The following is a 27,500-nucleotide window of genomic DNA, read 5'->3' as shown; positions in this document are numbered from 1 at the left end:
TGCAATCATTGTCATTCAGTTCACTTCCCTGAAGAAACAACTGGCAATACAAGTTATACATTTACACGTTGTTGTCAAAAGGGTCAAATTAGACTGCCTTCTTTACATTCATATACTGAATATCTACAGAAGCTTATAACTGACGATGTACCTGAAAGTTAAATCTTTATCAACTGCATTAGATCCTACAAATCGGTATCCACTATGAACATTAACGGTGGCACTGCACGTGACATCCGTCTTGAAAAAATGTTGTTTATTGATGAATGTTCAATGACATGAAGTCACTTACTCAACACCATTCATAAACTTCTACAAACGTTTATGAATAATAATATTAGATTTGGAGGAAAGGTACTTTTATGAGGAGGAGATTTTAGACAGTGATTAGCTATTCTTCCAGATGCCATGCACTCAGCTATTGTTCAGTGCACCTTAAAATACGCAGACAATTGGCATTGCTTTCAAAAGATACAGTTAGTAAAAAAGATACGATGTCCAGAACCAGATCATAACAATTGCTTATTACAACTGAGAGATGGTACACTCACCAATACAGATGGACTTCAGCCACATATTATTACAATTCCTCAAGCCTTTATCTGCGACGACTTAGTTACAGAGACATTTGGAACAGCAATCTCATTAGACCAAATGCCCCTTTTAACACAACGCACTATATTATGTCCAAAAAATATTAATGTGGAAAACATAAATACCCAAGTCATTCCATTACTTCCTGGAGAGACACAACTCTTTCTAAGCTCTGACAAACTTGACTCTGATCACAACAATAACCATCTTAAATGACCTTACAAGTTCTGAGCTGGAATTACCTTTTACACTTAAACGGCGTGTACAAAGAAATTTTCAAATAAACCTTTACACTGTGCCACACACTTTATTGTTTGCTTTCTATTTGCATCATCTACACCGTCACACTATTCTATATCTCATTCATACATCACGCTCTTTGTCATTCCCAACACCAGGGGTTGGCGAGCGAAGCCCACCCCACAGACCCTACAAGCAACGGACAGGACACACACAAAGAGGGGGATTCAAACAAGACACAGGAACACAAAAAGAAAGAAGACGCTCGCGCAACAACAATCCTCACCCCCCCCCCCCCCACACACACACACACACACATCCATAAGAAGTGACACCCAAAGCCACATATTCTAAAGTGAACGTCAACACCTTCACACTAGACAGCATAGGTGTCAGCATAGGTGGATCTCCTTACAATAAAGCACTATTAACCGTTCAACTGCAGAAAAGGAAACATATTAACAGTGACTGCGATCCTCCGGAGTGGCAGCAAATCTGTTAATAAATGGTCGTACATGTCACTCAATATTCAAAATACCGGTCCCAATCACAGAGACATCAGTATCCACTATGAACATTCACAGTAGCAATGCCCGAGACATCCGTCTTGCAAAACTGATAATTATTGATGAATGTACAATGGCATCCAGTCACTTACTCAACACCATTGATAAACTTCTACAAACGTTGATGAATAATAATATTCCCTTTGGAGGAAAAGTTCTTTTATTAGGAGGAGATTTTAGACAATGCTTAGCTATTGTTCCACATGCCATGCGCTCAGCTATTGTTCAGTCCACCTTAAAATACGCAGACAATTGGCATTGCTTTAAAACAATACAGTTGGTACAAAACATGCGATGTCCAGATCCAGAATATAACAGTTGGCTAATACAACTGGGAAATGGTACACTCACAAATACAGATGGACTTCACCCAGATATTATTTCCATTCCACAATCCTTTATCTCAGACGACTTAGTAAAAGAGATATTTGGAACAGCAATCACATTAGACCAAATACCCCTGTTAACACAACGCACTATATTATGTCCAAAAAATATTAATGTTAATCACATTAATAACCAAGTCATTTCATTACTTCCTGGAGAAACACAGATCTTTCTAAGCTCAGACAAAGTTGACTCTGATGACGACAATGAACATATAAATTTCCCCTTAGAATATTTGAACACTATTAACCCTGCCGGATTACCACAACACGACCTTGCCCTTAAAAACGGAACAATAATCATGCTATTAAGAAACCTTAACACAAAACAGGGTTTATGCAATGGCACACGGTTAGTCGTCAACACCATGACACGCAATGTTATTCAAGCGACAGTTCTTACAGGATCACATGCTAACAATACTGTTCTCATTCCTAGAATTGACCTTACAAGTTCTGAGCTAGAATTACCTTTTACATTGAAACGCCGACAGTTCCCCATTAAACCTGCATTTGCCATGACCATCAACAAATCACAAGGACAAACCATGGACAAGGTTGGCATCTACCTCTCTGAACCCGTTTTTGGACATGGACAACTTTATGTTGCCTTCTCACGTGTTCGCCGTTCATCTGACGTTAAAGTTAAAATTATAAATAATCCATGCCAAGGAAGACTCATTCAAGGACAAGACACCATCTTTACTACTAATGTTGTATACAAAGAAATATTCCAATAAAACATTAATATATGACAAACACTCTATTTGTTATTTCTATGGGCATCATCCAAAGCTGCACACTATTCTATATCTAATTCATACATCTGACTCTTTCTCATGTCCCAACGCCAGGGGTTGGCGAGCGAAGCGAGCAGGGGGCGGAGCCCCCTAGTATATATATAATATAAAATATATGTGTATATACACAGTATGTATATGTGTGTATATATATTGTAATAAAAGGCGCTATATAGGCACCTCACCCGACACAGATGGACACGGAGGCATGTATAAAATGAAAGACTTTTCTTTATTTTCTCTTTAGCCGTGGGGCACGTCTTCCCCGTGTCCCACAGCCCGACACAGTCCCAAAGCACAACAAAAACCCACAACACAGTTTTCTCTTCTTCTTCTACCACCACTCCTCCTCAAGCTTAGTCCTCCTCCTCCCAACTCAGGCCCCCGAGTGGTGGTGGCTGGCCCCTTTTATAGCCCACCCGGAAGTGTTCCAGGTGCTCGACCACCTGGTCCCAATTGCACTTCCGGGTGGGGCTGAAAACTCGTCCAGCTGGGCTGTTGAATCAAGACAGCACCTCCTAGCGGCCACCCAAGCTCCCAACCAGGCTGTGGAAGACTCCATCTCCCATGGAGCACTGTAGGAGGTTGGGGAAACACCGTTGGCCAGGGAGGCTGCCACCAAGCGTCCCGGGGAAGGTATTGAGTTGCCCATGGTTGCTCCCCCGGAACACATGCAGCAGGGGCGTCCCAGCCGCTCGTCACAATATAATTATATATATATATATATAATTATATATATATATATGTGTGTGTGTGTGTGTGTGTGTGTGTGTGTGTGTGTGTGTGTATGTATAATCTAGATATATATAGAACTTCTGTTAGATAATAGACTGACATTTACTTTCATGTGTTTTGTTTTTTTTTTTTTTTTTAGGTTTAAAAAAGCCAATACCAGATTGTATTGTTCATGTGGAGTCCACAAACATTTTCCCAGTCAGTTGGTGTGAAACAAATGGATATTTACTGTGTCACCCACGGAAACCTAAAGGTGCCTTATTTCTCAAGTCCAGGCATGATTGTTCCTGTGGTTTAACTGCAACATAGCAATCCCTGAAATTCAAAGGAATACTTAAACTAATTAGAAACATTTCTAAACATCTTTATCTTTCTATTTGTCTCTAATAGTTAAGAAGCAGAGAAAAGTAGCTGTTGTCCAGCCTGAGAAGCAGTAAGAATTGAAGTTTCCTCCAGGTTTTGTAATCTTGAAGGGAAGTGTAATTTGTGTATTGACACTTGTTTCTTGCATCTTATTTCCAGAATGTTGCCTAGTCATATTATAACAGATGGTTTGAGAAGTCAGGACTGCAATTCTGCTGAAGTAGGTAGGTTTTGCCAACAGCAAAATTCCTCTTAACATTTCACTGCTGGGTAAAGCTACAAGGAAATAAGGTTAAACGTCTGTTTACATTGAGTGATGTTAATGTTGGGCTGATTGTTCATAATAGGGAAAATGTTAAAAAAAAGCAAAATTTTATATATACACACACACACACAAACTCCCACAACCTTTATTGACCCATACAGAATAATTTAAAGCCTTGCAGGTACTCCACCACATTGTGCAGTGAACACAGGGACCATCAGCAGATGCAACCAGATGCTATGTAACTCTTTTGGAGCACAAACGCACTTCAGAATGCATCTATAAATGTGAAGTATTATACCAAAACAGAAGAATTTTCATAGTCTGTAAGCTAATATACAATATGGTGCTATGGCACCTAGTCTGCCTGTGTCACGAAGTTTAATGCAATGGCAGTTACTTAAATTTTGGTTTTGTTTTGAAATGTGTTGAACAGTAGCAAGGTTTTAAGAGGTATTCAAGTTTTTCTTGAAAAATTGTTTTGCTTTAAAAAAAAAAAAAAAAAGAAATGGAAATACAGAGGAGCATCTTGTACATCTTTACAGCAGTACCTTTCTTTTTGAATAACGATACCAGCTCAATGATAGCATATACAGCAGCGGTTCCCATGGGGCACCACAACTGGCCTACAGGGGTGCTGTGAAATATTCCAATATTAGACATCTTTATCATCCGTAACAAATCCAAAAATAATTTAAAAGTATATAGAAATAATAATACCACTGTTATAATGACACTATCCAACCCTTTTTCTAAGCTAAGTTTTTCTCTGGTGCTATGATTGGTTTATTCATAATAAATGATGCGTCACTGACGAGACTGAACAGTATCATTTTGAGAACAGACCCGAATGAACTCATTCAGGTGTTGGGCAACAATCATAGATGTGTAAGGATCTGAATTGACTTTTGCAGAAGAAGAAAATCTTACTGATCTGTCTTGCGACAATATGCTCAATGTAAAATTTGGCTTCATGGATGTTACTGACTTTTGGCTATCAGTAAAAGATGAATATCTGCTGCTGAGTAGTAAAGCTCAGTGAATCTTAATTCCTTTTGCAACATCATATTTATTCTAAGCTGGGTTTTCAGTGGTTGCTATGATAAAAAGCAAATGCTGTGCGAAAATCAGCATAGAACAGGAAATGAGGGTGGCTGTATCCAGTATGATTCTGAGATTTACAACGATGTCTAGTGAACAACAGGCTCATCCGTCTCACTAATTGTTCCCATCTATAAATTGTGATTTTTGTAATGTTTGTTGTTGAATCTTTTCAAATAAAAGATTATGACTGGTTCTTAACATATTAATTTAAGTGTAAAAAGAATATAAATTATTTTGAATTGAATAAATTACAGTGTACGAAAACATTAACAAATATTTAATTTGAAATGGTCAGTCATCATAATCCACTAATTTGGAAAATTGGCCTCTTTTCAACCATGTGGTGCACCTCAGAGAAGAACTGATTAAAAACTATCCTAAACATTTGTGATAATTTGCGTTTAATTTTTTTTATAATTTAATCGCACCAAGCCACCAAACTACACACTGCAACTGTCAGGTATAAACTTATGGCACTGTGGATAAATCTTGAAACATTAAGTGTGCTGGGAACAGAAAAGGTTTGGGAACTGCTGATATACGGTATACTGTTCATTAAGTCACTATACTTAAATTATTCACCTTCTGTATGAAGTCCTTAGATTGATAGTGGTGTTCCTTGAAATCCAATTTTTTTGTTATTGTGCTATCTGTTCTTTTATCCTTGTATGATGTGGTCGTACCATTTAATCCTTCTCAGGTATTTTTAATGGTGTTTTTCTTTCATTATTAGTCCAAATTATACACTTTTATGATATTTTTTCTCTCTTCTGTGTAAATGGTGTTTGGAACTTACCCCTTAATAGCATCTGCAGTTGAATTTTGAGTAGTAAACTCTTTTGGACACTTTTCTCACATTTTTTGTGTATTTACATTTCCACATCATGTATTCAGCATCTTCTACTTTATTGTATTAACACTTGGCTATGGACATCTGGCGTTCATAATCAGTTTAATTTTAACTAGATTTTTATTTGTGTCCAGTATATTGTGCTGTTTCCCATGCCAGGCCTGCCAAACAGTTAGGTAGTACTTTTTTCTCTGTGATTTCCTGTTCTCTCATATTCATACCTTGATATTTCTCTCATCCTGATCATTTCTTGTCTTCACACTAGAATTTTTTTTAAGGGTTTTCAGGAATACCAGGTCTTATTTTCTTCATCTTTTAAATTAATTATGATCCTGCTTTGTATCTTACCTGCTTTACATTTCATTTTCTGAGCTAGATATGTTATGATTTCCTTACATTTTAATGGCAGCAAGAGTCTATTATTTTAAAGACCTTATCCTCCTTTCTTTTTGTGGACAGGACTTCTCTTTCAGTTGTTTGCACAGAGGCTAAAGACTTGACAGATATATTAATTTTGCAAGATTAGCATGATTTTTAATTTTTTACTTCTTGGTTTTTCATAAACCTGCTAATCTTTGTACCTTCCTCTTTAATTCTTTCAATCCTTAATTCGTTTTACTCTTATCTGTCCTGAAATTTATATTGTTTCTTTTTGAATGTTTTCTCCCCAGTATCTTCCATAACTTCCCTTGGTATTCAGGCATTCAATACAGTATTTCATAGTAATTTTGGACTGATACTTTGCCTTTCTAATTGATGTTTCATTCCTCTGCATATTAGACCTAAATCATCCATGTCTGCTATTGCTTTGACTATTACTTTACCTGGAGAGGTTTGTATTCTTTAGATTCTTTGATCCTCTCTAACTTGCTGTTATAAGGGTTCCATACATATTACAAGAAGACTTGTAGACAATGGAGATCCTTGCCTTAGACAGTTTTCTGTCTTTATTCCTTCAATCAGACTACTATTTATTATGATCTTTCTTATAGTTCTTACATAGCATTCTTTGATCGTTTCCGTTATTATTATGATTTATAAAGCCCACAGTATATCAGTTTTCAAGTGTTTGAATGTTATAAAATATTTCTAGATCCAAATTCAATTTTGCTAATGGGATTCTTCTTTCTTCTACTTATTCTCTGATTTCCCCATCAACAGTAGGTTTTACACTATTTTGCATTCAGGGACGTACCTTCTTCTAGCCTCTTCCTAATTCTGTTCACAAATATGGTTTAGATTTTATAGTCTGCACAACAGTAAGGTGATAGATCTCTCTTTCTGCAATTAATTTAAATTTCTTTTTTTATATCATTAATGAAGGACGTTTTTCCATGTGAAATACAGCATGATCTCCTTCAATTAGTTCTGTTAAAACTTATATTAAATCTTCTGTAGTAATATACCAGAAAGTTAACCTAAATTCTTTTGGAAGATCATCAGTCACTAGAGTTTGGTTTTAGGGCTTTTGTTTTTGTGGTTTCCTTTAGTTCTTTCTGTTCAATCATTCCAACACATTTAAAAAAACATTTTAACTTTATTTTCAGTGTTTATGCAAAGACACCTTTCTCCTTTATTGTTTAAAGTATCACAATATCAATAAGTATTGATTGTAACATTTTAAAAATTATTTCAATGATCATTTCTCATGGTATCAGTTTTACAGCCTACATTATAAACGTGTTTCTGGTTCATGCTGCCTTTTGACAATTGTGCCATGTAGACTACTAATGGGTTTTTCTCAAGTTGCAGCCCTGTTTCTTATAGTATCTTAATTGCAAGTTACAGAAAAATGAATCCGTGTAAGCCTGTAAACTCTTGTGTTTGAAGTAGGGATGTGATGTTGGCTGTTTTTCTACATGTTAAAAAGTTTTTTGTAGTCACTTAAACATTTAATGCATTAAGACAGGGCTCTGCGTTTATTTTTACCTGCAGGCTAGTTTTATTCTATGCTGTTCATTCAGGGGCAACACTCTTTAGCAATGAGGCTCAATCGCTCTGTCAATTTTTAAGCCCTTGCCACAAAGTTTGCTGCTGTAACATGTTGCTATCTTTTATTTTACTAGTGTGATTTTAAAATTATATTTCATGACATTTACTGTATCATGTAAGGCACTATAACCTTTTAGAGCTCAATTGCATACACAGTGATGGTACTCCTCTCTGTGCGCATATATTTGGTGTATTATAGTAGAAATTAAATTGTGGTGACTAAAGTGAAAGGTGATTGAATTGTCTGGCTATGGCGGCCACTTCATGGATGTGGTGGTTTTTTTTTGTTTTTTTTTCATCAATGTAAAGATTTTAATGTACTGCACACAGTATTGTAAATTATTTAAATGCATTTTTTCTGCGTTACTTATTATTTACTGTAGTGAGTATTGAAAACGATATTGAATTTTAATACTTTCCTTTGTATTGTATTGAAGTTTGAAGTTTTGTAATTGTGATAACCCTTCTTTTAAGGGTAACCTGTCCCCAACATTAACTCCTAGTCCATTTGTACATCTCTCTTAGTGTACCACCAAACCACAGTAAAGGGGCTTTGAAATATGCTCATTTAATTTGGTTATTCAAATGTGTTCATTGTATATATTATATCTAAAAATTTTGCACAGATTCACTTTTATGTTTATTCTTGGTTATTGTAGTTTTGTTTTTAATAATTCTTAATCCAAAGTTTCAGTCTTAGGAATTTGTATTCCTTAATCCCTTTGTACAGTATACTATATAAAATATGTGTATGTCCAGTGTGTGTGTGTGTGTGAGTGTATAGAATAAAAATCTACAAATACTATTCTTGCAATAAAATATTTGTTATATAGGTTTGTCTCTATTATAGAAATTGCATAACTACAGTAAGACATTCTAGTGTGGAGTTGCTGCTAGACCCACCAATTTGTTTCCATGTAACCTAAGCAATTTGTGACCTTAAGGTGGAGACGTGATACAAGCATTAGGAATGAACAGAAGAAATCTAAAACATGTCATCTTTTCAAAATAAGACCTTCACGTAGGGTACAATTTAAAGTTGATTAAGAACAAATTTAACATGTCTGAAATATTTCTTCATGTATTGACTTGTAAGTGTACTAAACCAGTTATGTATAGCACTATGGACGAAACTGTCATCTATAGTGCTGTTTATGCCTGTTGCTTTTAAAACACCAGGTGAACAAGAATAAACATTTTGGGCTGAATTGCCTATTCTTTTCTAAATGTATGTTTATATTTGTAAATAATCAGTTTTTTTCCCTTTCTTTCTTAAGGGCTTAGCAATGGCAAGTACTACTGTCCAAAAATCTACTTTAACCACCGTTGCTTTTCCGGTCCATACCTCAACAAGGGTCGAATTGCAGAGCTACCAAGATCTGTAGGTCCTGGGAACTGCGCCTTAGTTCTGAAGGAGGTAGGCCTAAGTGGTGTAATATACTAAAAAATAAACTTCATTTGTATGCTTAATAATTATATTGAACATTAGGTAAACATTTTGTTTGAACTGAAGGATATCATTTATAACTTTGATTTTATAAGTTTTATTACTTTCTAAGTAACACAAATGCTGGATTTTGAACATTTATTACCTGAAGTGTATCTGCGCTTGACTATTCTGGATACTTGGACAGGTGACATCCATCTGTGCTGTTTAATTTTTGTGGGTCCAAAAAAGTCAAAAATGTTAGTATGTATGCATATAAGCATAAACAACATGGAGGCAAGGAAATTGTGTCATAAACTTGAAGTCTGGAATTTATGAAACAAACAAAAAAAAAAAACAGAAATTCTGCATGTTGTGAATGAATAAAAACTCTCAAGAATGTTTATCACTGATAAATAAATGGTTGTCGGGTGCCAAGTGGTTGATTTTAGTTTTGATGTACTTCCATATTTATGTGCGAACTCACACAAGCAAATAGAAAACATAGCCTTACCTCAGGAAAAATAGTACCAGGAATATGCGATAAAACGATTCTTTCCATGCTTCAGAAATATGGAAGGCATATTTTCTTTTATTGGAACTCAAAGAGAATATATTTAGTAAGTTTTTGGCTATTACAGTGGTGCTTTATGCCTGGCTGTCTCTGTTGTAAAGGAGCCAGAGCGGGCAAGATGTATATATTTTTTTAATGTATAGAAAACGCTTAACATTAGACCACAATTTCGTGTAACGAATGCATATATGCAATGTTTGGGAGGAAGTAACTTGAAAAATCCTGAGCTTATCCTAACATGTACATCTTCAATACTGCATGTGAAAGCAAACTAGATTACCCAGTGAATCCACACAAGTGCAAAACAAGCAAATCCTACAAAGTGTCCAAGTGTGCATTCAAAGTCAAGTTTTTGTAGCAGTAACTTTGCAGCATAAATCTCTAGCCACATTGCTTAGACATCGTGTATTTGGTGGTTAAGAATTATGGATTCCAAAAAAGTCGAGAAACGTGACTGCAGTTAATAAAAATAAAACACAATTTTAACTTATTGTTATGTACAGTTTCTGTTATGGCTCTTGATTCAGAGCATCTGTTAATGGGATATTATCATGGCTAATACATATCTTTAAACCTTGTGTTATCAACATTTTAATGCTCTTACAGTTCTACAAGGCAGAGAAACATGCTGCTGATTAGCTGCTAACACATAATTAAATTGCAGAGGTTCAAGTGCTATGCATTGTACCACAGTAGAGTTCAGTGCCTTTTGTTATTTTATTCTAGTAGACAGTTTTTTAAATGCAGAATGAAATTAAATAATTTTGGCAAAGCTGCTGTAAAGTTTTGTTTTTTTTATGTATTCGATAAGTCCATTTTGAGGAACCACCAGAGTGAGATTCACATTCACTGTTTTATTCACATATCCATGAGGTAAAGCTTTATTAAACAAACAGCACAGATAATGAGCTGTAGATTAAGTCCAAAGTGGGAAAAATAAATAATTGTATTCAAATATAATTCAAAGAAAATGTTTTTAATATAGTGGTACCTCTTTATTATTTTGTTCTTTTTATATAGTACATTGTGCTGCATTTTAACATAGGTAATAGCACAAAATCTTCTCCTACTTTATGAAATATTATAGGAAAATATTTTAGAAGGTTTTATAAAACCATTTCAACATGCAGAATCTTTGTGAAAGCCTTGATGTTTTAAGTGCAAAGCATATGAAGTATCATCTTCATTTAGGTTCACATCACAGGTTTTCAATTAAGTTAAAGCCTAGAGTTTGATGTGGCATTTTAAAAACGTTTACATCTGTTTTCAGTCCACTATTTCTTTGTAAAAATTAAGTTTCTTCTTTATAGCACTACTTACAAAAGTTCATGATGGTTGTTCATTTTAAAAAGCTGCATAGCCAGTGCCTGTAACACATCTGTATATTTCATAGTTTTTCGACTCTTGTGGTAATGCTGAATGAACTAGTATTATGGTGTACCACATACAGTAGGTAAATTTTGATTTTATTTAATCTGCCAACTGATTTTGGTCAAAATCTCATCGGTGTCAAGTAAACTCTAACCACTTCACTTTCTTGTTTCTCATCATTAAGGCCTTTTTTTCTGGCAGTGGTTCCGACTAGCCTGTTGACATTGATGTTCCTTCTAATTCTCATTCTGAAGTCTTGGTAACCCCCTGATCCAGCTTGGTTCTGTTGTTCACTATACGTGATCCCTGGATTCTTTGTAGTCTGCCCCATCTAGTTCCTCACTGTGGTTGAGATAAGATGTGCTTTTGTCATTTCTTGGAAAGTTGACACTGCTTTAATTACTTGAAACTTATTAAGATGTATTGTTAAGTGAAATACAGTATATTGTATTGTTTTCACACCTGTAGCATAGTGTATGAGGCTCAATAACCATTTTCCTTTTTGTGTTGTCATTTCTTTAACTTTCTCATGATGATAGATATTTTTTACATGTGTATTATGTAAAGCTCAGTGCATTGTCATTCCTTAGAATTTAGTTGCGTTTTAAGTGAGCATTATTTTGTATTAATTTTAAACCTTAATAACTTTAAACTTAACTTTAAACCTCATTTTCAGGAAAACATCATTGAAAATCTATATATATATATATATATATATATATAAAAAAAAGTCAATGTGCGTGTGTGCGTGTGTGTATGTATGTATGTTCCAGCATCACTTCCAAACAGCTGGAGCAATTTTCATGAAACGTGGTACACGTGTTTCTCATTGGTCAACTAAAACTTCTGTAGGATGAAATCAACCCTAACCCACCCCCTTCTCGGTAGGGTCGGGGGAGATCTTGCGGTCTTGTATGCATGTTATCATCCAGTTGACACTTAGAACGACCACCAGAGGGCGAACTGGAGGTGACTGCCAGCATTCTTTATGTTTGAGTACCACCACGCCCCTGTTAAATTAAATAGAGTTGGTCGGTTCTGAGCGTCAACTGGATAATAACATACATATAAGACCGCAAGACAAACACATTAGTGAGTCTTCATTGTTAGTTAATTGATTTTTATTTTTAAAGTTGTGTTTTCTTTTTTTTTTTATTATATTTTTCTCAAAGAATAAAAAAAAAAAAAACGCTTTATATTCCTCCTGGGCAACACTGGGTATTTCAGCTAGTAATAAATAAAACTCATCTTGACCCTAGCAATAATTTTTGAGCCCTGTGTACCACAGTGATGCCTGGTTGGATCATACAGAATGCAATTAAGTATGCTGTATATTGTGAAATAAGTCTTCTAACCCACTATCTTTCCTAAGTTGGCTTTCCACTTAATTTAGCATGTTAGGCAGAGTTCACAAAGCTTGTTTAAATGTTTCCACTGAGAAGACAAAAGCAAGCTTTTTGTCAGTCCCTATTGAAAATATTGTTCTTGGTTCCTAGAAATAGCAAGAAACTAACTGCATCTGAGTGCAGAGAAATAATTTCTGCTTGTAATGTAACTAAGAAACTCAAAATACTTTTTCGAACATGTTGACAACTTGTAGAATGTTGGATATCTTCAACTTTTATTTTTGATTATTTTACGTAAAGAGATTCATGATGTGTTTTATAAGTTTAAAAAAAGGGCCTATCTCATCTTGGCAGCACAGTGGCAGTACTACTGCCTCACAGTAAGGGAGCCAGGATTCGCATTCTGGGTCCTCCCTCCGTATCTCTGTGGGTTTCCTCCCACTGTCCAAAGCCATGCAGGTTAGGTGGCTTGGCAATTCTGATTTGGCCCCAGTGTGTGGTTAAGGTGTGTGTGTGTATGTGTGCACACTCACCCTGTAATGGACCGGCGTTCTGTCCAGGATTTGTTCCTGCCTTGCGTCCTGTGCTAGCTGGTATAGGCTCCAGCACTCCTCACAACACTGTTCAGGACTAAGTGGGTTACAAAATAACAATAGTCTTGTATATAATTAATAATAGTTCAAAGTGGATAATTTCAATTTAAGATATATGTATTAAATTGTAATTTTGATTTCAACACAACCAAACAGCAAGAAAATCATTTTATCTTTAATTATACTGAGCAAAGCATAATACCACCATTAAGGATATTTGTTAGTTGATAAATGTTTCAGATACATGTGTTTGGGGAGGAATTGCACTTTGAATTTTAGGTCCTCTTTTTTTTCCATCAGGTGCTTTCTCTGTTAATTAATGCTGCCTACAAGCCAAGCCGTGTCCTGAGAGAGTTACAGCTGGATGAAGATGCCCGCTGGAGGGGCTACAGTGAAACCCTCAAAGCTAAGTAAGTGCATAGAAGTTATATTAATCTTTTTTTCCATTGTGTTGTTAAACTCTCTGTCAGTTCCAGTTTCTGGTTTCATATTGAAAGCATGCATAAAGAGCAAATGCCTGTATTATTTAAATAAAAGGTTTCAAATTATTGAGACATATACTGTATGTTGCCATTGTTTTCTGTCGAAAATGTAAATTTTAACCAGCATTCAAAAAATCTGAATTGACTACCCAGAAATAAAACAGCTTGCTTAAGTGAATGTTACAGTTTTCAATTAGTTCTGTCCAACCATTTTCTAAATTCAGGACCTGGGATCACATGTGATGCAAAGCAGAAACAAAAAATAGACATTAAACTAAGCAGAGTTTATTCACTATTGCCCAGGAGTCAAAACAACAACAAGCAGAAGTTAGAAACCAAAAAAATCAAGTGAGGCTTATGTCTAAAATGATGCATTTTTCACATTTTATTATACTTTGTAACCACACCTTAATAGCTGTTTTTTTTTTTACGCTGCCATTTTAAGCTGTTTGAAGAAAATACACAGCTTCCTGAAGGGCAGGAAGAAAAGTTAATCATACCTGTGTATTGAAATTGTGCAAAGTGACCGAAATTTTATTAACATTGTTCGTTTATGCATGCTTTTAACATTTTTTCCTAATTTTTTTTTTCTGCACATTAGAAATAGTTTTTTAAAAATTGTTAACCATAATCATTATTGCTTTTTCAATAAAACATGTTAAATGCAGCACAAATAATAGTGTGGAGAATAAACTGTGTAGCAATTCAAAAATATTGTTTTAAGGTAAGAGCCTTTTTTTAACAGTTCAAATTTTAAATAGTAATTCTTGAAAAAATCCTTAATTAAATAAACACTATTTTTGACTTGGAAAATGGTAGTAGAATATTTGTGGTCTTAATTTGTGCCTTTTAAACTGTAAGTTACATTATAAAGTATTCTGTTTGAAATATAATAAAATTCTCTCTGTAAATAACATTTCAGCATAGTTAAAATAGTCTAACTTTGCAATAATAAAGCAAAATAGAGAAAATCAACGTTAATAAAATGTCTCACGTATCCTTTCTATGCCACAATCCAAAACTTATTCAGAAAGATAATATCTTTTGCCTTTTTCCAATCAATTTGTCATTTAAGTTTAGCAAGATGTTCTCTTACGTTTAAAATGCACAAGCTAAAGTTGACTTTCTCCAGAGCTAAAATTCTGTCATACTCTGTTGCCTTTTAAGTAAGGAAGCAGAGTAAAAGCACTGGGTATGTACTTGTACTTTCTCACTCTAACATAGCAGTTGCTGCAGGGGTTGGGGGGTTATGCCATTGAGAGACAGATACAAAAGTTATTTGTTAAACCAGAATGTAGGCATGTTCTGACCATTCTGCATTCATGATTGCCGATCACCATTCACAAACAGCCAAGCAATCCCGGCTTCCTCTACACAATTAGAAACATATCTAGTGTCCACCCTTTCAGAACACCCAGTTGTTAACTCCTTATTGACCAAGACGGTCCTTAAATGAAACACTGCCAATAAGGAATAACAGAAATCACCATTGTGATTTTGACTTATGGTAAATAAGATGGCCACAGCTAAAGTCAGCCGCCTCAACAATAGAGGCACGGAACATGGCCCATTCGGGCTCAATGTCCCCCCACCTCCCTCGGGATGTGGTCGAAGTTCTGCCAGAGGTGGGAGCTGAAGCTACTTCTGACAGGGGACTCTGCCAGACGTTCCCAGCAGACCCTAACAACACGTTTGGGCCTACCAGGCCTGACCGGTATCCTCCCCCACCATCGAAGCCTACTCACCACCAGGTGGTGATCAGTTAACAGCTACGCCCCTCTCTTCACCCGAGTGTCCAAGACATGTGGCTGCAGGTCGGACGACACAACCACAAAGTCGATCATCGAACTGAGGCCTAGGGTGTCCTGGTGCCAAGTGCACATATGAACACCCCTATGCTTGAACATGGTGTTCGTTATGGACAATCCGTGACGAGCACAGAAGTCCAATAACAAAACACTGCTCGGGTTCAGATCAGGGGGGCCATTCCTCCCAATCACGCCCTTCCAGGTCTCACTGTCATTGCCCACGTGAGCATTGAAGTCTCCCAGCAGAACGAGGGAGTCTCCAGAAGGTATGCCCTTTAGCACCCCCTCCAGGGACTCCAAAAAGGGTGGGTACTCCAAACTGCTGTTCAGCACATACGCACAAACAACAGTTAGGACCTGTCCCCCCTCCCGAAGGTGGAGGGAGGCTACCCTCTTGTCCACCAGGGTAAACCCCAATGAACAGGCTCCAAGTCGGCGCCTCTCACCGGTCCGAATGGGCCATGTTCTGTGCCTCTATTGTTGAGGCGGCTGACCTTAGCTGTGGCTGTAAGGTGGTCAGTGCCTGTCGTGGCGGCAATCCCCGAACCCGTTGGTGGACACCGATGGTGAGGGATGCCATCAAGCTGAAGAAGGAGTCCTAAAGGACCTTTTTGTCCTGTGGGACTCTGGAGGCAGCTGATAGGTACTGGCAGGCCAAGCGGAATGCAGCTTTGGTGGTTGCTGAGGCAAAAACTCGGGCGTGGGAGGAGTTTGGGGAGGCCATAGAGAACGACTTTCGGACGGCTTCGAGGAGATTCTGGTCCACCATCCGGCGTCTCAGGAGGGGGAAGCAGTGCAGTGTCAACACTGTATATGGTGGGGATGGTGCACTGCTGACCTCGACTCGGGACGTTGTGGGTCGGTGGGGGGAGTACTTCGAAGACCTCCTCAATACCCCTAACATGCCTTCCAATGAGGAAGCAGAGCCTGGGGACTCGGAGGTGGGCTTCCCCATCTCTGGGACTGAGGTCACAGAGGTGGTCAAAAAACTCCTTGGTAGCAGGGCCCCGGGGGTGGATGAGATACGCCCGGAGTTCCTCAAGGCTCTGGATGTTGTAGGACTGTCTTGGTTGACACGCCTCAGCAACATCGCATGGACATCAGGGACAGTGCCTCTGGATTGGCAGACTGGGGTGGTGGTCACCCTCTTTAAGAAGGGGGACCGGAGGGTGTGTTCCAACTACAGAGGGATCACACTCCTCAGCCTCCCTGGAAAAGTCTATTCGGGGGTCCTGGAGAGGAGGGTCCATTGGATATTCGAACCTCAGATTCAGGAGGAACAGTGTGGTTTTCGTCCTGGTCGTGGAACAGTGGACCAGCTCTACACCCTTAGCAAGGTCCTGGATAGTGCATGGGAGTTTGCCCAACCAGTCTACATGTGTTTTGTGGACTTGGAAAAGGCGTTCGACCGTGTCCCTCGGGGAATCCTGTGGGGGGTGCTCCGGGAGTATGGGGTACCGGACCCCCTGATAAAGGCTGTTCGGTCCCTGTACAACCGGTGTCAGAACTTGGTCCGCATTGCCGGCAGTAAGTCGAGCCCATTTCCAGTGAGAGTTGGACTCCGCCAGGGCTGCCCTTTGTCACCGATTCTGTTCATAACTTTTATGGACAGAATTTCTAGGCGCAGCCAGGGTATTGAGTGGGTCCAGTTTGGTGGACTCAGGATTGGGTCACTGGTTTTTGCAGATGATGTTGTCCTGTTTGCTTCATCAGGCCGTGATCTTCAGCTCTCTCTGGATCGTTTCGCAGCTGAGTGTGAAGCGGCTGGGATGGGAATCAGCACCTCCAAATCCGAGACCATGGTCCTCAGCCGAAAAAGGGTGGAATGCCCTCTCAGGGTTGGGAGCGAGATCCTGCCCCAAGTGGAGGAGTTCAAGTATCTTGGGATCTTGTTCACGAGTGAGGGAAGAATAGAGCGGCAGATCGACAGGCAGATCGGTGCGGCTTCCGCAGTAATGCGGGCTCTGCATCGGTCTGTCATGGTGAAAAAGGAGCTGAGCCGCAAGGCAAAGCTCTCAATTTACCAGTCGATCTACGTTCCTACCCTCACCTATGGTCATGAGCTATGGGTAGTGACCAAAAGAACGAGATCGCGAATACAAGCGGCTGAAATGAGTTTCCTCCGTAGGGTGTCTGGGCTTTCCCTTAAAGATAGGGTGAGAAGCTCAGTCATCCGGGAGGGGCTCAGAGTAGAGCCGCTGCTCCTCTGCATCGAGAGGAGTCAGATGAGGTGGCTCGGGCATCTGATCAGGATGCCTCCAGGACGCTTCCCTGGTGAGGTGTTCCGGGCACGTCTAACCGGGAGGAGGCCCCGGGGAAGACCCAGGACACGCTGGAGGGACTATGTCTCTCGGCTAGCCTGGAAACGCCTTGGGATTCTCCCGGAAGAGCTAGAAGAAGTGGCTGGGGAGAGGGTAGTCTGGGCATCTCTGCTCAAGCTGCTGCCCCTGCGACCCGATCTCGGATAAGCGGAAGAGGATGGATGGATGAATGGTAAATAAGATGAAATGAATAAGTGATTGCCCTGACATACACAATCGTGGTTGAGGGAAAAAAATCCAAACAACTAGTTAGATGGTTGTGTAAAAATGAATCCTTCTTGTGATCTTGTCTCTTAAAGTTAGGGGGGGAAAAAAGTCAAAGCATGTATGAGATGTTTGCATGCTCACCTGCTGAGCTGGTGCACTGATGTAAAGTGCAGATAATCAAAGGCCACCTAGTTCTTTGATCATGTTCATTTTCTTCTATTGATCTCACATTTCTAGTATTTTTTTGCCAACATTAATTTTAATTTGTGAAACCCACGTTGCACATAATAAAGATTGATTTTGAAAATGTTTGTGGAAATTGAGTGGCCATATCTTTTGTGCAAGCAATAATGTGGCTTCTGAGAAAGAAATGTAATGGTATTTAAGCAGTTGTAACTTGTTGGGGTGTGGAGACTGGATCCATGTGATTTTATTAAGTAATGAAAAGAGAGAAAAGTGTTATATAAATGAGGATGTCAAGCCAGTATGACTTTCAAAATAAATATGCTGGACAGGTATATAATTCTTATTCAAAATATGTACATTTTCAAGCAGTGATGAAATGAAACCGAGACATTAAAGTACATATTCACCGTTGCGCCAGTATGCCAATCCAGACTAATGTATGTAGGAGAATTCATGTATCTAAACCAATTTATTGAATAATGCAATATATTCAAACCAATGATCTATCCAAGTGTGAATACAGTACTGAAGACAGCATTAGTATATGTACTGGTTTTCTCATCAGAGAATCTATAAGTATAATATTAGCTGGATGCATTCTGCCTCATTTGATCAGACAAGGAAAATGCTATTTTTGTTTTCTGAATCAGTGATTGATAAGGACTTTACCTGTATTAAATATACACTTTATTTATTTTTTTAATTTTATTAGTTTTTATTATTCCATACAAATAGATCAGTTTTTACAAAAAATAGGATTGAAAACAGATTGGCCGCCACCCCTGAGAAAGAGAGCATGGCCAAAGAGGTGAATCTTAAAGCTTGTAAACATACCTAGATTGATTAGTTTAATAGGGCAATAAAGATGAATGGAGAAGAGAAAAAAATGCGCAGATAATTGCTTCCTTGGTACTTTAAGAGCTTATTCTAAAATATTATTGTTTAGATCCTGCCAGGTTTTGAAAAAGTTCTGTACAGATCCTGAGAATTTGTTTTTTTCCAATTTCAAATAGTATAAAACATCAGTTTCCCACTGACTTAAAAGAGGAGAATTAGGATTCTTCCAGTTTAGCAAAATAAGTCTGTGTGCCAAAAGTGTAGTGAATGCAATCACAGTTTGTTTCTCCTTCTCCACTTTAAACCCATCTGGAAGAACACCAAACACAGCTATTAATGGGTTAGGAGGGATTGTGACCCGAAGGCTGTCTGAGAGGCACTTAAAAATTTTGGTCCAAAATGATGTTAATTTGGTGCAGGCCCAAAACATGTGACCCAGTGAGGCTGGGACTTGATTGCAGTATTCGCAGGTTGGATCTTGCCCTGGAAACATTTTGGACAGTTTTAAGCGAGACAGATGTGCTCGATATATAATTTTGAATTGAATACAGTAATCCCTCACCTATCGCTGGGGTTACGTTCCAGAGCCCCCCGCGATAGGTGAAAATCCGTGAAGTAGCGACCTATATTTATTTTATTATTTATACATATTTTAAGGCTTTATAAACCCTTCCCACGCTCTTATAAACCTTTCTCACTCTCTTGTTAACCTTTCCCACGCTCTTATAAACACTTCCTATGCTCTTAAACACTTTCTACATTCTTAAACACCTCAGACCAACACTGCACACTGCCTGCACGCAGCGATCAGATGTCAATGTGTCTGCACTCGCTTTGTGAAGGGGGGCAGCTGAACTCACGCTGAGCAGAAATGGACTTTGTGCTGCTTCTGCCAAAATGCCTGCTTGTCGCTCTGCGCGAGGTGTGTGTGTGTGTGTGTGTGTGTGTGTGTGTGTGTGTGGGTGTGTGAGAGCTGAACGCACCTTCGCTCAAACCCCCCCTCCCCGGAAGCGCAGTATGCTCCTGCCACTTCGCATTGTCAAGGGGGGTGGGGAGCTGAATGAACGCTAAGGAGAAGTGGACTTTGTGCTGGCTTTGTGCTGCTTGTCGCTCTGCGTGTCAATAATTTAAAAGCCTGTACAATCAGGCTTTTAGGTGTACATCACCTATTTTCCTGTCTCACTGTCTTGTCTTGCGTGAAGTTAAAATGTTTTATAATAGTGAGATGTTACTCATATCCTTAGCCCGACATCCACATATCATATGGTCTTTCTATATCGCGGATTTTCTTCTGTTGCTGATGGGTCTGGAACATAACTTCCGCGTTAGGCGGGCAATCACTTGTATTTAAAAACCCGCGAAGTCGTGAATCCGCGAAAGTGAACCGCGAAGTAGCGAGGGATTACTGTAATTGTATGCTTTGCGCATATGGAGGTCGAGTGAATTCTCTGTATTGCTACTTTCCACTCCTTTTCTGATATATTAAGAGATCTTTTTCCCAATGTCCTCTTGGATCTTTGAAAGGGAGGGACTGTAAAATAATTTTATATGTTGCAGAGATGGTGTTTAAGTCCTCGAAATTGAGCAATATTTTTTCCGGCATGGAGGAGGGTGCAAGATGAGGAAAATCGGGCAGGTTTTGTTTAACAAAGTTCCTAATTTGAAGATAGTGAAAGAAATGTGTGGCTGGAAAGTTAAATTTGGAATGTAATTGTTCATAGGATGCAGAGATGTTGTCTATATCAAGGTCTCTAAGCAATTTAATCCCAAATCTTTTCCAGATATGAAAAACTGCATATGTTTGTGAGGGTTGAAAGAGGTGGTTCTCTTGCAGGGGTGCCACAGATAAAAGATTCTCCGTCTTAAAATGCTTTCTACATTGGTTCCATATTCTGAGTGAGTGAAGCACAATTGGGTTATTAGTATATCGGCGATAACTTGCTTTTATTGGGGCACAAAGCAGGGGAATATAAAGAAGTACTGCAGGATTTTACTTCTATTGCGGACCTGGCCCGTGTATGTTCATGTATTTGTGTCCAGGTTTTTATAGCTTGTATGTTTGCTGCCCAGTAATAAAACTGAAAGTTGGATAGAGCCATAGGTCTTTGTAGGGTCGTTCTTTGGATACGTGGATGTTTTGAGTTACAAATAAATGAGGTTATTGTTGAATCTAATTGCTTAAAAAATGATTTATTGATGTATATTGGAATGTTTTGAAGTAAAAACCGAAGCTTAGGAAGAATATTCATTTTAACAATGTTAATTCTTCCAGCTAGAGTGAGATGAAGGGTTGACCATCTATGCAAGTCTTGCTTAATTTTTTCCATACAGATGGCGAAATTTTGTTGATAAAGAGCTTTGTGTTTACTTGTGATATTTACTCCTAGTTATTTAAACTGATCTGCAATGATAAAAGCTAGGGTTTCCAATCTAATATTATATGCTTGAGAATTCACTGGAAAGAGTACGCTTTTATTCAGATTAATTTTGAGACCAGAGATCTTTTGAAATTTTGTAAGTACTGTTAAGACTGCAGGCACAGACTTTTGTGGGTCTGATATATACAGTACCATATCATCTGCATATAGAGAAATTTTCTGTTCCAATTCTTCTCTGATAATCTCCTTTATCATAAGCATATATAATAAGCATTTCGACAGTGAACCGCTAGTGGTTCAATGGCGATTGCAAATAGCAGTGGTGACAAGGGGCATCCTTGTCTGGTACCACGTTCTAGTTTAAAGTACTCTGAACAAATGTTGTTAATACAAACTGAAGCTTCTGGATTGGTATACTGTAGTTTTATTCATGCACAAATGTTCAGACCAAACCCAAATTTCTCTAATGTAGTGAAAAGGTATTTCCATTCAATCATGTCAAATGCTTTTTCTGCATACAGTGATAATAATATTTCTGGGGTGTTTGACTTTGCTGGTGAGTATATTACATTAAACAGGCGTTGAAGATTGGAAGATAAGTGTTGACCCTTGATAAATCCAGTTTGATCTTGTGATATTACCGAAGGCAGCACTTTCTCCATCCTTCTAGCTATGATTTTTGAGAGTATCTTAACATCATTATTCAGAAGTGAAATTAGTCTGTATGATGCACATTGTAATAAGTGCTTATTTTGTTTAGGAAAGACGATGATTAATGCTTGGCGAAAAGTTTAGGATAGAATTCGATTGTCTCTAGCTTCTGTAAATGTTGCTAATAGGAGGGGAGCTAGCTGAGTGGAGAATTTCTTATAAAATTCTACAGGGTAGCCATCAGGGCCTGCTGCTTTCCCGCCTTGAAGTGACTTTATAGCATCTAGTAATTCTGATAGCGTCAGAGGTTTATCCAGTTCCTCCGCACTGAAAGTATCTATTTGTGGTATCTGTAATGTATCCAGAAATGCATTAGATTGTGTGTTGTCTTCTTTAAACTCAGTAGAATATAAGGATTTATAGTAGTCTCTAAATGTGTGCATTATATTTTTTATGGTCAATGATTTCATCTCTGATTGTGTTGGTGATTGCTGGGATTGCATTGCGAATTTCTTGGTTGTGGATTTGTTGAGCTAAAAGCTTATTAGCTTTCTCTCCATGTTCATAGTAATGATGTCTTGATTTATAAATTAGTTGTTCAGCTTCTTTACTTGTCAAGAGGTTGAGTTCTAATTGCAGAGCCTGCCTTTTCCTATGCAGAGCCTCGCTTGGACGCCTGGCATGTTCTTCATCTTTTCTAGTAATTTCGCTTCTTAGCTCTAATACTTTCTTGGTTTCTAATTTATTTCCGTGGGAATGATATGAAATAATCTGTCCTCTTAAGATGGCCTTTAGAGTTTCCCAGAGTATTCCTGCAGAAACCTCTGAGGATGTATTTGTCTCTAGGAAGAAACTGATTTGTTTGGATATAAATTCTGTACAGTTCTCGTCTGGTAATAGGAGCGGGTTAAGATGCCATCTGTAAGGTGAGTGTGTGGGGCATAATGACTTTAGCTCCAAGATCAGAGATGCATGGTCAGAAATAACAATAGCGTCGTACTTGCAAGATTTAATCGTAGGCAAGAAATTATTATCTATAAAGAAATAGTCAGTTCTTGAGTAGCAATGATGTACTGGTGAGTAGAACGAATATGTTCTTGAGTTTGAGTTTAGAAACCTCCAGGGGTCTGATAATATGTGGTCAGTTACAAACTGTGTAATTGTCTTTGCAGTGTTAGATGTCATCCCCCCAGTAACAGGACTCCTATCTAAGAGTGGATTTAAAACACAATTAAAGTCCCCAGCCATTATAATTTTGTGAGTATTCACATTGGGAATGGATGCAAATACATTTTGCATGAATTCCTTATCATCTACATTAGGTGCATACACATTTGTCAAAATCATCTTACAGTTAAATAAGTTGCCCATGACAATCACATATCTCCCTTCAGGATCAGATACTACATCTGATGCTACAAATGAGACTGTTTTATGTATGAGAATTCCCAAACCTCTAGTTTTCTTTGTAAAGCTAGAATGGAACATTTGGCCAGTCCAGTGTAAAAATACTATTTTAGCGTTTAAACCTGTTAGGTGAGAGAATACTTTCTTTCTCTTTAATTCATGATTCAGACCTTTAACATTCCAGCTCACAAAGTTAACTGTCCTATCATGGAGACCTTGATTCTGAATTTTTGATGCCATTTTATAGTTTTAACTGGAAGTGAGACAGCTTTAACCTTAATTTCCAATTTCCCCACGAGTTATTACCATGTAGTCTATTGTTATGTTGATAGTTATAATTATAAGAATTAAAAGTATAGATTAGATATAGCCTGCTCTCTTTCTCTAACCCCCTTATCCCCCCCCCCCCCCCCCCCCCCCCCCCCCCTTATGCCTCCCCACGTGAGGCTGAACCCCACTTCACAAAGTCCCGGTCCTCTGACATACCTAGAGATAGAGCACGTCCAAAACAAAACAAGCCCCCACGCAGCGGTGTTTGAGTATTAAAAAGTAGAGATATCTATTACCAATAAAGTCTAAATACTATATGCCTAAAATATAATCATTAACAAACTATAAGCATAAAGTATAATCTTCAGCAATCTTAAAGTATTAAGATAATAAACCCAGGGAATGGTGTTAAAAAGTGGTCTTGGATAAGCATAATAAATCCTAATACAATAATAACAATAAACCGAGGGTATGATGTTAAACAGTAACCTTTTATTTTCAGCACTTAAATTTTAACATTTGTGACTTGATTGGCGTGGTATTCTACCTTGTTTATCTTTGTAAATTTATCCTTAACAATGGATTATTTTTATGTAGCTCACTGTTTACACATACAATTACGGTGTAATTAACTTACTTTCTCTGTTAACAGTAAAGTCTTCTATTTAAATGTAATTTATTATTGTTTTTAATATTTGACCCTTCAATTAGTTTTTTGTTGAAAACCTTTGTGCAGAATGTTAGTTCACTGTTGGTTGGAACTTATAATTAAGCTTTTAGAAGTAACATTATAATTTTTACTATTTTTTTTTTCATATTGTCAGATATTACCATGCTTGGATATAGGGTCTGCTAGTAAATTCTTTGAGACTGAGTATTGTTGTATTCAGTTAAACACAACGTTACATAAGAAGTATAATAGCACAGAAACTGTCCTGCTTAGAGCTGTAAGGCCAGTTATACTTCACACGACGCATGCTGCAGCGGACGCTCCTGCTACGCAAGCATTGAAGTGTTTATACTTGTACGCGTACTTTACTTTACGTAAATCTGAAGGAATCCGCCAGGTGGCAGTGCGAGATATTATCACGGTGAGAACATGTTCGACTTCTCTGTGTTGTGAATTGCCTAGAACACCCTTTAAATTCCGATGACACCTTACCGCAATATCTCTGAAAAGGATGTTTATTGATTAAATCCAGGGATGTGTACATTCCAGCAAGCATTGGGCATGAGTGAGAAACAATCCCTGGACGATGCCTCGGCTCATCGCAAGGTGAATACAAGCACACACATACACTAGCGTTATTTTAGCGGCACCAAATCCCCAAATCTGCATATCTTTGGAAGGAAACTGGAGCACACTGAGGAAACCCAGCAGGAAAACGTGTAAACTCCAGGCAGGGAGTATCAGCGACGTGACTCCCTGCAAAACAGCAGCGCTAACGCTCCGCCACTGTGTCACCCCATGTGTGTAATTGTAATAATAATAATAATAATTCTTTGCATTTATATAGCGCTTTTCTCACTACTCAAAGCGCTCGGCAATTGCAGGTTAAGGGCCTTGCTGAAGGGCCCAACAGAGCAGAGTCCCTTTTGGCATTTACGGGATTTGAACCGGCAACCTTCCAATTGCCAGTGCATATCCCTAGCCTCAGAGCCACCACTCCGTCCTATTAACAGTATTCATTATTTAAACGAAATTACAGATTTATCTGTAAAATGTAATATACATACTTTAATGCTTTTCATCATGAAAGTGATATCAAGTATAAATCTAAGGAATCTAAATGTACAGAGCGTTGGAATATCATACATTTAATGTGCTCAGTGTGGCGATCTATTGCTGGCGATTTGCTGCTGTCAGGAGCAGAGGAAGCCCTAGAAAAAAAGATAGCACAGAAGATGGTATGTGAGAATTTTAAAACGTATCGTGTCATTACGATCGGGAATATGCGACGCTTGAATATAAAAGCACCATGAATACATCTGTATGTCGGCATTTTGCTTCACCACATCGAACCATTTATCAAATATCGAAGCGCGCACACTGATCTCATAGGATCTGCAAAGCGGCTTTCTGTCACATGTAGATAGTAACCAGAGACTCTGACGTCACATTCCAACTTTTAGCACACTGCGCCCCCCGACTTTTTGCTGGTACTGCAACTCGCGCACGCGTCGCGTTAATTTCTGAGGACCTGCTCAGAGGACGCATCAAATGAACACTGGGATTGCGTGGCAGCCATGATGCGGGCGCGTACATGTTCTGAGTTTGAAGTATAAATGAGCCCTAAGTGGCCTCCTCCGCTCTACTGATTATGGTCTTGTTAAAATTTTAAACTTAAGTGAACTAATTGATGCTTTTGATGCTTTTTGCTTTTCACTTGGAATTTAAGATAATGCATTAGCCTGGTTCAAGTTCGGTCGTAATTCTATTTGAGAATGTAAGTCTCACACTTCTCTGATTTATCTAGGTGTCCCACAAGACTCAGTTTTAGGGCCTCTTATTTATCATCTAAATGCTTCCTCTGGACTGCATTATTCGTCAGCATTGTTTGCAGTATCATATCTATGCCGAGGACACGTAAATATAAGCTCCCCCTTCCATCTTCCTCTCTGAGGAACATCTCTAGGATATTAAGCCCTGTTGATTTGTACTTGCTGTTTTTGAAGAAGTCATATGTTTTTTTTTTGGGAGTTGAGGGTTGGCCCAACTCCCAACCCTCCTCTTTTCTCACCTGGGCTATGTTAATGGTGGTGTCATCACTAATTTCCTTATGTTAAATGAGGATAAGACTGTGATCAAGTTTGTAGAGTTCAAGGTTACCCTTTCAAAGGTCGGTGATTTTCCTTTTAATTTAGATGGTATTACAGTTATTCATTCTAGTACTGTTCATAATATTGCTGGTGTTTTTGATTCTGCACTCTTTTTTTTTTTCTTTTCCAGATGCACATTAACATCTAAAATAAAACTTGTGTTCTATCACCTACATAATATTCACCTTCTTCATGCTTCACTTAATTTCCATGATGCAGAAATTGTTGTTCATGCTTTCATTACCTCATGTCTAAATTGCTATAATTAGTTATATCCCGTTATTCCCTTTAAATACTTTATAAGTTATAATTTTTCCAAAATTTGGCAGCCCTGCTCCTCACTCATACAAGGACAACTGCTCATATTAATCATGTTGTTTTTTTGTTTTTTTTAATTGTACTGGGTTCCTATAACCATTTGCATTCAATTTAAACTCGCCACGCTGACATACAAAAGCACTTTCGATGAAGAGAGACTGCAAAAAAATTATCTTTTCGCTAACATACTGACTGCATTAATGAAAACCCCTTTAATGCAGGTCATGTTCCTAGGTTTTTTTGCCATTGGTGGTAAACGGTAATGCTGTCCACTGCACAACAGACTAGTTTACAAGTATGGTGTTTTGTGTTTTTATTTGTGTGTGTGTGTGTTTTTTTTTTTATACTTAAATGTTTTTATTAAATAATAAGATTATTACGTGTATCTATAAGAGGTAAGGGTAATGTAATCCACTGTACCACAGTGCATATTACATGTAATATGTTGGTTTGATTTTATGAAGTGTCTTTTCAGATGAGTTAGGATGGTATAAAAGATCACTGTACATTGTAAGTCAGCATTTGAAAACAATTCATTAAACCGTCTTGTATATTTATAATATATAAAATCAGCATTTTTCATTAAGTGAAGAACAGGAAAATAGTTGTG

At 38.0% G+C, this 27,500-nt stretch overlaps 1 protein-coding gene across 4 annotated transcripts in view; it reads left to right on the top strand.

Annotated features, from left to right (window-relative positions):
* sfmbt1 (Scm like with four mbt domains 1) overlaps window positions 1-27,500 on the top strand; it is a 107,967-nt gene that overhangs the window by 60,812 nt on the left and 19,655 nt on the right. For all 4 annotated transcript variants that reach the window (XM_051921296.1, XM_028824695.2, XM_028824694.2 and 1 more), the window contains exons 12-16: window positions 3,461-3,574; window positions 3,712-3,754; window positions 3,844-3,908; window positions 9,173-9,312; window positions 13,506-13,615. In XM_051921296.1, the coding sequence (XP_051777256.1) occupies window positions 3,461-3,574; window positions 3,712-3,754; window positions 3,844-3,908; window positions 9,173-9,312; window positions 13,506-13,615 (472 nt within the window). The remainder of the gene's footprint in view (window positions 1-3,460; window positions 3,575-3,711; window positions 3,755-3,843; window positions 3,909-9,172; window positions 9,313-13,505; window positions 13,616-27,500) is intronic.

This window comes from Erpetoichthys calabaricus, chromosome 18 (assembly GCF_900747795.2).
Source record: "Erpetoichthys calabaricus chromosome 18, fErpCal1.3, whole genome shotgun sequence".
Classification (NCBI taxonomy): Eukaryota; Metazoa; Chordata; class Cladistia; order Polypteriformes; family Polypteridae; genus Erpetoichthys; species Erpetoichthys calabaricus.
The sequence above is the reverse complement of the archived record's forward strand: the minus strand, read 5'-3'. Positions and strand labels throughout refer to the sequence as shown.